Source organism: Trachinotus anak, unplaced genomic scaffold (genome assembly GCF_046630095.1).
Source record: "Trachinotus anak isolate AG129_WGS33_773 ecotype Australia unplaced genomic scaffold, CSIRO_AGI_Tana_v1 ptg000031l, whole genome shotgun sequence".
Taxonomy (NCBI): Eukaryota; Metazoa; Chordata; class Actinopteri; order Carangiformes; family Carangidae; genus Trachinotus; species Trachinotus anak.
The window spans coordinates 4403563-4416624 of NW_027273882.1; the positions used below are offsets into that span (position 1 = coordinate 4403563).

The 13062-nt window shown below is 38.8% G+C and overlaps 1 protein-coding gene across 3 annotated transcripts in view; it reads left to right on the forward strand.

Annotated features, from left to right (window-relative positions):
• The window catches only part of LOC139612492 (exostosin-1-like), a 211506-nt gene that overhangs the window by 172831 nt on the left and 25613 nt on the right, over positions 1 to 13062 (forward strand). For all 3 annotated transcript variants that reach the window (XM_071468112.1, XM_071468111.1, XM_071468113.1), the window contains exons 7-9: positions 5325 to 5457; positions 11200 to 11318; positions 12616 to 12711. In XM_071468112.1, coding sequence (XP_071324213.1) covers positions 5325 to 5457; positions 11200 to 11318; positions 12616 to 12711 — 348 coding nt within the window. The remainder of the gene's footprint in view (positions 1 to 5324; positions 5458 to 11199; positions 11319 to 12615; positions 12712 to 13062) is intronic.

Consider the following 13062-nt stretch of genomic DNA (forward strand, 5'->3'; position numbering starts at 1 on the left):
TCATCTTCTTCAGTTCAGCGTTTCCCCCCAATGAACAAATTACAGCTGGATAGCTAAACCTTTTTAGTGTTTTTGTCAATTCAGCACTACACGGTTGCTCATATACACATCCAGAAAACACAGAGCAACATTCTCATTTGTTTGGAGTCCCAGATTCTTTCCCCTTTTATCTCTGCTTTGGTCTCCACCAACTGGCACCAGCTGCTAAATGCTCTACTGTGTTCACTAATACAGTTATTTTATCAGGTTCTTTTTAGCTGAAAACATCTGCCTGCTGCAGCTCCATACAAGGTTTGATGAACCAAAAGCAGACATGTGGCAGGCAGTGAAACCAAAACAAAGAGCTGAAAGATGCTAAAATAATCTGTAGAGCTGAGGGGAACTGAAGAGTGGAGTGAATTTTCTTGAGTGTGTCACTGCAAACCTTTCACATCACATATTGGCATTTGATTCATTGTTAATATAAAATATTAATTCGCACAGCTTTAAATTTTTTTTTCTTCATTTGATCTTCTATTAATAATATGTAATTAAATATAACTAATGTTCATGATAAACAATAGAGAGGGGGAAGATGATGCAGACAGCACTCTGACAACTCTCAAACAACTCTGACAAAGAAAAGAAAGATTGATTGTAATATAATATATATACTGGAAACAAGCATTTTAATTTGTGAAATCTGCACACAGTGTGAGCATGAAAGGGAGGGTGAAGTGCCAAGTGTGAAGGAGGTCTCTACTATCTGGTAGCCCTCAGGTTAGAGAGGCTGCAGTATGTGAGTGTGGGTGTATATGCCTGCTCTCAAGACTAGAAAGCTACAGGTCGGCACACTAAATGACCTCGCTAGCTGAAGAGAAGAAGATGAACTTGTCTCATTGGCGTAAAAGAGCCTTCCTCCTCTCATTATTTCCCCAGTTGTTGTTCCTCACTGCCTTGATTCAGTCCTCTGAGACAATTTGCTCTCTGTAACATCTCTGAATAGAGACACAGAAGATAATAATCCTCTTTATCACCTTCGCCAATAGCAGCATCATCGTCATCATCACAAAAACATCAGTACAAACACCGTGATCTTTCTTACAGGGCACATTTGTCAAGACTGATGCAAGCAGGATAGCAAAACACAGGGAAGGGACCCAAATGCAGACTCCCAGACAGAGATTAATCAGTTCAGTGATTTATTATAAACAAAAGGAACAAAGCTTATGGAGTGGTGATTCAGGCCACAGTCAAAAGCCAGACAGAGCAGTCCAAAACGGCAAACAAGTCCAGTGAACAGTGGCAAAAAAATCCCAAATATCAAAAACAGGCAGCAAAAGTCAATGTCCAGGTAAGACAGGTAAACAAAAGGAACCAGGGCATAAGGTGTTGCCACTCCTGGCATAAACTAGATGATGATAAATGCAGTCAGAAACCTGGCTCAGTCATCTCTATTATACACCTATATCTACCATAAACTACATACCAGACCAATTAAAGCTGTAGCAGCAAAACCACAGAGTGTATTAGACTGAGCAAGGGTTCATTTCACCCAGTTCAACGTTTTTAATTTGTAGCAGAATGTAGGTGGTATCTCCAGATTTACATCCCCTCGCTTTAAGGCATATGAAAATTAAGTTGGATTAAAGATATGACATATAAAATGAAGATAAGAACCTGTTGTACTTCCCAGAAGGAGTCATTCATTCAAACTATATGCTGAAGTGTTTGCTTGCATGTAGAAGTGTTTGCTTGTAGATAACAGATGGTAGTAAAAAACTAACCTTCAAACTCTTAATAGTGTCATTTATGTTCACCTTCATGTTCAAGTTAACAATAAAATATCAGTATATTTGTCAAACTGCGGCACTTTTTTTTCTTTAAAATCACTGCACAAATAAGACCTCAGTGTCTCCACCAAATGCCCAGTGCTAGCAGGGTATGAAATTAGACAGAAGCCCACTGACAGCCATACACTGCTGGCCAGATGTGCTAAAAATTCAGAGCCAGCACGCCACCGGGCTAAACGGGTGAAATGAGGCGTTGTTGATAACTGTAGTGTCCCACATACTGTGAGCCTGACAGTTGGTGTCAGGAGTTGTGTGTGTGTGTGTGTGTGTGTGTTAAGAACTGGGTGTAAGTGCCAAGCCAATTCTCCACAGATCTCTGGACAGCTCTGGACTCACAGAGAAAAAAACTGAATGCCTGAAAAAAAAGTGTCCTCCCATACTTTGTTTTCAGTATCACTTTTTATTTGAATGCAAATAAATGTTAAAGTAGAGCTGAAAATGTTAACATGTTTTATATGCGTAGTCTTGCTTTTAAAAGTCTTCACTTTGGTGGATATTACTTTATCAAAAGTTACAGAAATTGAAAGTATTTTGTTGCATTGAAATGCTTCACACCTTCACAATAAACCCCCTAGTCTGTGGTCACCTCAGTCAATCAATAAATTTAAATTATATGATAACATTTTTAATTAAAGATTAAAAATATAGATTACTTTTTTCTATCAAATATGTGTTTCATTTAAAGGCTGTAGTGTATTTCACCATTTTCAGTGTCACTCTGTAATCCATACAAAATGATATCAGAAATCCTTCTCTGGTGCTGTCAGCAGCATATAAAGTACCAGTGACAAGCCTGGAAAATCTTATATGCTGTAGGTATAACACTAGTATTCACATGCTTGTTCATATGCCAACTTGAGAAAGCATTCCTTTATGGCGTAAAAACACTTCTTTAGCACCAAGTAAATAAAGCCATCACACCTTTGGAAAGTCTGCAGGGGTTAGTCACACTGGAACCTGAAATCATTGCTTGAATTGGTGACAAGTGGAAAGAAAAGGAATGAAATTAGAGAGGACAAAAGGAAGGAAACAGAAGTGGTGGCAGTGAGCTTTCCTCATGAGAAATACATTTTTGCTTAGTCCCACAAAAGCTTCCTCTCATGCAGCTGCTGAGCCAGGAACAGCGAGTTCATCCCCCTGCCACAGAGGGTGTCAGTCTCTACCTTTCATCCCTTAGAAATGCAGTTTGTGTATTTGTGTCACTCTAAATTTTTTACTTGTGTCATTGTAAGTCATTCCTGCCACAGCATAGAGAGTCTGTGTACAAATACACATTTTATGTACTTGGAGTATTTTTCCCTTTGCAATTTAGATCAATTACGAATTTTACTTTACAGATTAACAATGTTAATACAGAAAATATGATGATCTTATAAAATATGATGCATTCCTATAAATTATACTATCAGACAGTTATATAATATATAAAAGTAGCTCCACCTTGACCTACTACAATAATAAAATACTGCTTACACATGAAAACATCACATCACTAATTATAATATATAATAATAATAATTCAGTAATACTTTAATTCTTTAAGTACATTAATACTTAACATACTTACATAAAATTGCACAAATACATAAAATTGTCAATGCAGGACATTCAAGATTTCACCCCTTACAAGGTTAAGTTATGTCTTCTAAGGTAAAACAATACATTTATATTAAAGATGGCCCAATACTTTATTCATGAGAATATTCCCAACATCAATACACTAAACAATACAATAAACAATAATGATTGGATGGTTTCCAGATATCTTCATGGACACCTCTCAAAGTAATTTTTTTCTCCAATGTCATTTCGAAGTTTAAAATGTGCACATCCCTGCAAATGTATATTCCCTTACTCCCAAAATAAGATCCAGAAAAAAAAATGCCTCCGGTTCTTAAGGAATATTTATGATAAGGTTTTCAAAACTATATTAATAACATCCCTTATACTTTTAACTCTTATATTTTAGCACATCCCCACAAACAATATATTAAAAGATTCTTCGCCTTTCAAACAAATACCAGAAATGTGACTCAACATCATCCATGTGTCCTGAGCAGCCACAACTTAGCTCAGTGCTTCTTTTACTTGAGTGAAGACTCTGTAGACATTCATGCTCTCAGACTCCCAGGAGCAGGCTGCGGTTTGAGGGCCCCTGGAAGACTTAGCTCACGCACACAACACTCAACCAACTAACTTGACCTTTTGTTACAAGCCAGATGGATAATATCAGCTAAATAACTAATGGACTGCTCATGTCAAAAGCACGTCACTGCCCCAAGTGAAGGAGTTCAAGTGTCTCGGGTCTGTTCTGTGGAGTCTTGCCTCTCAGAGAGAGTTCCCCAAGCACCAGCTGTCAGCTAAACAGCTGGCTATTTTTATTCCCATATATTAGTGCATGCTTGGAGGAACAGGGGAGAGTTTAAAGATGCTGCTGTGAGAAAAGTAGTGTAGTAGTTAGTTTGTACAAGCCACATGATGTGTCCTTGTGCTTATACAGTCAATGTATTGCTTCTGAGTCACATATAGATATATAATAGTGAATTAATTAATTGTCCTACTTTTTTATTCCTGAATTGGTTTGATATTCAATCTCAAAAGGAAATGTAAGGATCTGTGTGTATGGCCATCACTGACCTGTGAAAACCACATTTTCACTCAACCTGATCTGCTTTTAAATGCTTGATTTAACAAAAAAAAAGTAAGAATTTACCTAAACCATGCAGCAAAACATAATCCTTCAGTTTAAAAAACTGTAATTGCCTTATATGGAGATACATGGCTTTCTTTAGACAGGATATCATATGGTATTGTGTGTATCTTTGGATACTGAATAATTGACACCTTTTAGTCAACGTCATTACATTTAGAAAAGTGTGTGCATGAAACAAAGAGATAAACTAGAGACCATCTTGCGTTGGATCCCATCTGCCACGACCGTCAACATCTTGACTACATTACAACATTATTACATCGTACTCAATACTCATGAGTTGGACCACACCCGTATTCAAACTCAGCCTTCATCAACTACACACCTGTAAAGTTTCACAACTGTGGCACTAATGCAGTGACAAAGTCTGTCCACAGACAGACACACATATAAACACCTGCCTCAAAACCACCTCTGTGGTAGTTCCCACACATCACACACACACACACACAGACTTGCAAGGCAGAAACATCCCCACTGATAATAAAAAGACAAGGATATTACTAAACTAATCACAGTCTTTCTTTTCCTCTTTCACACCTTCTTTTCTACACTTTTCTCTTCTTATTCTCACTTGCACCTCATTCTGTTTTCTCCCCTTTTGTCTGACGCTTCTCTGTTATCTTTATCTTTGTGTTTTCTTGCGTTTCACATTTGGCTCATGTATTTTGACTTTTTTTAAAAAACTTTTTTTGTACTCCAACTTTTTTTGTGTTCTTGTCTACACTCTCTTCTCCATCTCCTCTTCTCGCTGTACTTCCTCTCTCCCCTCTGTCCAGATCATCCAGGACCGTGTGGACTCCCATGTGTCCAGAAACCGGTTGATGTGGAATTCCCTACCTGGTGGTCTCTATGCATTTCCCCAGTACTCAACTGACCCTGCCCAGTTCCCCTTTTATTACGCCATACTGGGTAAGTACTGATCTCATCAAATAAAGAGGAGATTGAGGAGTTGTTTGAAGTTAGACCACTTCAGAAATCTTGAGGAAACATTAACAAAACATATATGTGAGTAAAAGGCTTGATTTTATTGATAGATTCAACTGTACATCATTAGTTTGGTTGCTCCTAAAAAGAATGTCATTTTCAGTGGGTGGCTCAAGCTTCAGCGATAATGTAGTTAGAGGCCTTACCCCAGAGGTTTTCAAATCACTGTAGTTTGTCCTGCTGATGTGGCCCATTTACAGCTGTGGGAGCTGCACCAGTGGGTGTGACCCACAGCTCATGGAGGCAATGAAGTTACTTTAACCCCTGGCACTAGATTTCCACAGTTTACGTCACAATTCGTACTGAGTCATAACTTAAATTTAAATACTGACGTGATCCATGTTTTTAGATTCAGTGTGACTCACACTTTTTGAGGATATAATTATCTATGTCCACGTATATTGCTCATGTCCATCATGAACTAACATCCATAAATCCACTTAAATCATAGACAGAAGACGCTCTTATAACTCCAGAATTTGCCTTGAAATTATCACATTTTAAAGCTTTGCTCAGGATCAAAAGTAAACCAGAGATACATGTCTGTACATCCACAGGTAAATTGCAAAGAGGTACCACTAATCAGCACACTTCAATGGTGAAAGTTTATCAAAATATAAACACATATAGGCGTAATAAACGGGGTTCAAGCTGTAGCCCTCAGACAACTAACTGACTCCATGGCTGCAATATCCACCAAAGCCCACAACCTATGGAAACTGTACTCTCTAAACTTAGATTATGATGACAGCAATAGATGTTTTTTTCAGAGACTTTGAACAGGGACAAAATGGAAAGAAAGTGTAGGTTTTGAAGTTTCAATCCACAAATTTTCTCCTCATCTTTTAGAAATTGCTGGTATGTGTCTTCACTGCTCTCACCAGAGAGTCAGTCAGTATGCAGTGTCTTCCTCCTTAGTCTTTCTGTGAATGTAGGTGACACTTTATTTGATTTAACCGTTCTAGTTCAAAGCTTTTCTTCAGTTTATTCAAAATACGTTGTTGCTTCTGCCGTCATTTGCTGGATGTGAGCTGCACCAGTTTTTACATACTACAGAATTTTTCTCAGGTGATATCAGGGACCAAGGGTTGCTGCTGGTTGTGTAGCAAACATAAAAGCAGCAAGTGTATAGGCTCACCTCAGGGTACTGGGCCTGTAGTGTGTGTGTGTGTGTGTGTGTGTGTGTGTGTGTGTGTGTGTGTGTGTGTGTGTGTGTGTGTGTGTGTGTGTGTGTGTTGGCGTGTGCAGATATGCATACAGTCAAGTGTGATTCTCAACAGATTGAGGCTGTAACTCTGATCAATATTTGTCTCTCTCTGAGGGATTGTGGACACAGGGGTTAGAAGGAAGAAAGAAGGGAGGGACTGAGGAATAGAAGGAAAGATGGAGCAGTTTGGTTCAAGCCACTGTAGTAAATCACTATTTTAGCTGCTGCCACCTCCAATGCTGCTCTCAGGGAATAACTTGTTGTCAGTGCTGTGTGTATGACGGTCTCACTTTGCTACCTTCCCATAACTTTTGATGGCAAAGCATTTGCAACTTCTGCTTGGTAGTTTGAAAAAGTTTGACTTACTGCTCAGACATTGTGGCCTCAGGAGCTGTAAGAAAATCCTGATTTGATGGCCCGACTTCCAACTTTACTTCAGTTTGTGAAAAGTTGTGCAGTTATGTGTGCTGTAGGGTTAAAAAAACAAACCGACCGTCGGCAAAACAGACCGTCGGCAAGATGCTGTCTGTTCATGGATCAGTTCAGTTTATAGTAGGCGTGTGTTCAGCCAAGATCCACTGACAAAGATTTTAAAAACCAAAAGTCAGATCTAAACAAACACAGGCACTTATTGACAAAATAGTATGACAGCCTGAGGAGGAAGGCAGACCCCACTGTGTGTGTGTATGTGTGTGTGTTTCTAGATTTCTTGTTGAGCATCTAGTTGGTTTGGCATACACATAGGCACACAGACACACATGCTGGCAGGCCTTGGGAGTTTGCAGGCCAACAATCCTCATTTCAACTGGCTTTAAAGCTGCACAGGACCAGGACATGGCTATACAAAGGAACATATGAGCAGTAAACTTATGAGATATGCTAATTCTCTCTCTTTGTAGATAATATATATGTCAAGTCAGCTATTACTTTTGGTAGCAATACTTTGTATACATTTTCAAAATAATAGGGAGAGCTGGGAGGAATCTTCCAATCATAACTCTTTTTAAAGGCCAAAAGCTTTGTCATATTTTGAGCTGGGAACATCATTCACACTGAAAACAGGTCTTGAGTAGACTTTTGCCAGCCATCCATCATGTGTTGAAGTGAAACACCATTGCTCATACTGTGTACTTCTGTATTACAAAACTTACCTGAGTTTCGTGTTGCTTTTTACCACTTAACCACTTGAATTCTGGGTGATCAAGTCAGAATTTATTTCTTTCAGTTATCAGATAACGGTATTATTAATATAGGAGTGTTTTGCACACAGGTGCAAGCTTAGTCTTAAAACTTCACAACTCTCAGATTCAAACTTCTGAAAAAAATCTGGGCCCTGAATCGAGACAAGGCCGTCGTCTCTCTGTGTCTCTGTCCGTGGTGCTGAAACAGTCAGCTTGTTTACCTCTGTACATCTGTGGTGCTGTTGTGTTCCAAACCAGTGTCTCTCTCCATGGTTCTGAAACATCTGATGCAGTCTTACTTCTTTCTCTTCTTCTTTGTTTATATAAATTCAGCTAAACACATAATTGGATGCATTTTGACTGCATACTGATAATTGTACACCCACTGTGGTATTTTAAATACTTCATCTGTAGAAGTATTGCCAAGGCCAAACCTGAATATTTTTGTGTTTGTTGAACAATGCAAGCAACTATATTACCTCCTGTATTTAACTATTGTGCTGCCTGTCACAAGCCACTGATGATATCGTCCATACATGTTATTATATTATTATATTATTATATTATTATATTTAATCAAAGGGTTGCATGGTTGGAGGTTAAATACCCAGCAATGATCTCTTATTGAAGTGTCCCTTTGCAAGACACTGAACTGCGATTTGCTCCCGATGTGTATGTGTATGTGTCACACACACACTGCACTGTATAGTTTTTGTGAAATTCACAGAGAAAATCCTTTTCCCAAAGAGAAAGATCTTAAAGGATTTGGAGGAAAGCTTTATGTTTCATTCATTTCCACTTATTTGTTCTGGAACAGTAGAATATTTGCTCTTGTTCTGACAGAATAGCGTCTCCTCTTTTCTGATCCACCATGTGTCTGCTACTTGTTTTAAGAATCAGCTGGCCATTGTCCAGTACAATACCTCTTTAAGGACACCAGCAGGTTCAATAGTGTGAAGAGTAAGAAGATACTGATAATTATCTGTAACAATGAAGTTTTGTGACAGTTACAAAATACAGGAAGCTGTCCATTCACCAGGCTGAAGCTTTTACTGACAAAACCAAAAAACACTACTTATCAGCTACTTACAGTACAATACCTTCCTGATGTTCCCTCCCAGGCAGTTTACGACATATTCATAACTTGATTCAAGCGATTTTAACAGCTCTCGTATGACAGCCAGGTGGACTGATGATCCACATGTGACCTCGACTACTCTCAAGGTGGGAACAATGCCAATGAGATTAAATGCAGATTAAATTTCTCACAGTCAATCTGCAGTGAAGGAATCCACAGGCAAAATGTCTTTAAGAATCTAAAGCCGGTCCAGTTGCCTTTCACTTAGTAGCTTCACAGTTGCATTGTGGGAAGCATAGGACCCTGTTAGATCCTCATTAGAGTAAAGTACTCAAACTTGCACTACCTTGTTCTAATTGGTACAACAAGGCCTGCAGGAATAAAAGAAGCCTGTGTAATTTCATAAAAATGAAGGTGATGAAGCTCTTTCCAAGAAAGCGCAGTGGAAACAGAAGAGCAGAGCCTGTTTCTGTGACCCCCCACAAGGGCAGACCTTGTGCTTCCATAAATACGCTAAACCCACCTGAGATGGCTGGTCAGGGGGCCCAGTGTCAGAGAGATGGATAGAGCAACACTAAAGAGCACTCTGGCTCCACTTATCCATGAGGATGCTTATTCCCCTATTCCCATACCCACCCAACACTTGGCATGCCATGTCCCTGCAATCCCAGCCTTCTTCGGTTGCTCTGAATTCTTTGTGCATCTGTGTGTGTGTTCCCACATCCGCCCTTACCTTCTCTATATTTCTGACTCTCATATTTTGCTGCTCACATGGGGCACTTAAGTTTCTCAACTCAGTTACAACTCATGAAAAAACACACGCTGGCCAAAGTCAGTATTAGGACATCCTCTCTGAACAGTGGTCCAAAAGCTCAAGGAAGGAACTGAACTATAATATTGAAAGCGCAGACTCCTTATTAGCTTTTGTTTCCTGTCACTGAACTTATTTCTAATATCAGTAAACCTCCTGGTTTTTAAAGATGTCACATGTAACATTTCTAAACATTTACATGTGATCACTTTAAATTGATTTCAGATATCTTGGAATAATTACAAACATGAGATGACTGAGAGCCTCTGTCTCCACCAGGTGTAGTACAGTAGTTTTCAAACTGACTCTCAGTCTCAGAAGAGAGGTTCTTCCAGCTCCCTCCGTGGTGGAGCCTTCGGGCATGTTACACGTTCATACAGTAATCTCAACATTAACATGCGCACTGCAACCTGATTATTGTGAGAAAACAGATTAATAGTCTAATTAAAGTGTTTACACAGTTCACAGTTACCAGATATATCCCCCATTATCCTCAGTTTACATGGTTTGTTTGATAATCAGATTAATAATCGCATTTCTTTTTCGTCTGATCTTTTTCTTTCATCTAAATGCAACGATTGTGCGCTAATCAGATTATTCCCATACTGATCATGAACAAAATGATATTTGCAGTATCAAAACAAGGAATTTACGTCCCATTTTCCACAGTCAGAGCATCACTTTAATCTGATGGTAATCATACCATTAGTGTGCTTGTGAACACGCTGAATGGTGTTGAATATGTCATGTAACATTTGCATTGTGTGCTCTTCATATCGGCTCTTTACATCCAAAGTTACGATGTGAATAGACTCATTTATTATGAAATAGAAAATGTATTTACAAAATCCAGTTGTAGAAGCCAATGCTCCATAATATTGATACATTTCTTTGGCATACACTGCCTGAGGGGGAAACACTTCCTCAGCTCCATTTACCTGTTGCACTGTATTCTGGGGATCATTTATTGAAGGCAGTAATTTAAAGTTTGGTTCCGCCTCTTGACTTGTCTTTTTGCCCTGTTTTGTTTTCCCCAATAAAATACAATAAAGTAACTAACAAGAACTGGTTTATTTGTGCGGTTGTAGAAAATAGAATTACTCATTACTTGGAAATAAATCCGCACCATTCACCATTTACTAAAAGAGACACTCAAAGGAAACTGTTCACTCCTGGATTAGACGTGTTTACTCATGTTCAGTCATGTGAGCAGAGGGTAGATATGCTGTCAGGAAGATGGATGATAGGTGCTGCACAGAGCACTGTGTGTCCAGTTAACCGTGATGGAGCTTTATGGAGAGCAACATCTGCACAAATCTGTGTTAAGAAACCTAAATACACTTTACCCATGACAACTGTTTCTGGAATGTGTGTGTGTGTGTGTGTTCAGGTAAGAGCCCGTCGCAGCAGTTCACAGCTGTGATCCATACGGTGACTCCTCTGCAGTCCCAGATCTCCCCTGTGGTGAAGCTCATCATCGCTGTAGCCAAGTCCAAGTTCTGTGCACAGGTGGGACGTGTGTCTATACTTTCACTGTGTTTGGTGTGTGTGCTACAAATGACAATCGTGAAAAACAGTCTGAAGAAATATTACCAGTTAAACACAAAGCAAAATATAAACAATATCAAGCAGTGTCAGTGTTTTATGAAAGAATGTGTCACTCATGTCTTCTCTCCCGCTTCCTCTCTCTCTTCTGAAACAATGTCAACCTTGAGGTAATGAAATTTGAGGATGGGAGTACGGCCATTCTTCTTCTTCTAATACAACAATGTTATTTGGGCCATTATGATTTCAAGAATAAAATCATAATAGTTTGAGAAAAAAGTAATTCCCACTTATGTAAAATTATGATGTTTTTCTCAAAATATTTTACCTTCATACTCAAAGTCTCTTTTTAATCTTTTACCACCTTGACCTCTTTAATATATGAAAATGTTCATTATTTAGAGCAGAGGTTCTCAACCCTTTCCAGCTCAGGACCCATTTGAAAATCCCAAAAATGTTGGCAGCCCACATCTGACCCAATAACAATACAGAGGCCAAATGATGCCTTCCTAGAGCACTTTTCATTTTAATGATAATGATCGAATATTCAGGACTGAACTGAAAGCAGGTGAAGTTCAATCAGACTGAGATAGCAAACAAGTCTGCGATGTGGTCTAGGCAGAGATAACATAAAAGTTCCTGTCATTGGCTTTCACTTAATACAAGAAAAAAAAACAATGAAATGCATTCTTAAATATTTTTAATATTTATAAAGATCATTTTGTTTTGAAACAATACAACTATTCACCAAAATTGTTATTTTTTGCAAATGATTTGTCGGCCCACTTGCAGTACCTTCACAGCCCGTTGGGAACCACTGATCCACAGTACTGATTATTGAGCCCTAATAATCCATACATGCACCAGACAACATACAGCAGATTCCAGAGAAAAAGTTCAGTGCAAATCAGTTCAGTAATTTTGAATAATCCTGCTGACAAATAAACAGACACAGGTGAAAACATAAACTCCCTGTTGGAAGTAATGGCAGTAACACCACAGTAACACCACATTTTTATATGATAACACAACAGACTGTGAACATCCTCTGACAATTAAGTATTTTTCAGCAACTCTATTTGTAGAGTAGAAAACCTCCAGTGGCCTGAATGTGCTTCTTAAAGATGAAAAACGCATCCTGAGATAGAGTCAACAGTATGTTTATACTTTGTCACAGGTATCAGGGGTTTTATATAACTTTTATACATCAGTGTTGATACTTGTGTAATATTTGCTGACTTCCTGTGCTTTCCTCACACAGATTGTGGTTTTATGGAACTGCGGCAAGCCTTTACCCCCTAGGAACAAGTGGCCCTCCACCAGCGTGCCTCTCACTGTCATTGAAGGACAGACCAAGGTAATACCTGCTGGCTTTTTGCATCCTTTATGTATTAAGATATACTTTGTTGCTTACTAGTGAAGACATTATCTCCAATTCATAATAAAGCCCAGCACAAAGATACTTTAGCAACACTTTTGTTTGCAGTCAGAAATTAAAATGTCAACCTTCTGGCTTCTAGCTGTTTTCTAGAAGACAGGAGGTGCGAAGGATCCTGTGCACTTAAAAATATACATGAGAGATGTTCAGAGATATGGTTTAGAGGAGGACAAAATACTGTAACTTGCTGATCCATCTAGAGCAGGGTGGATGTTGTTATTTTGCTCTAAGGTTAAATACCAGCAATTGACATCCTGGTGTTTCCTGGAA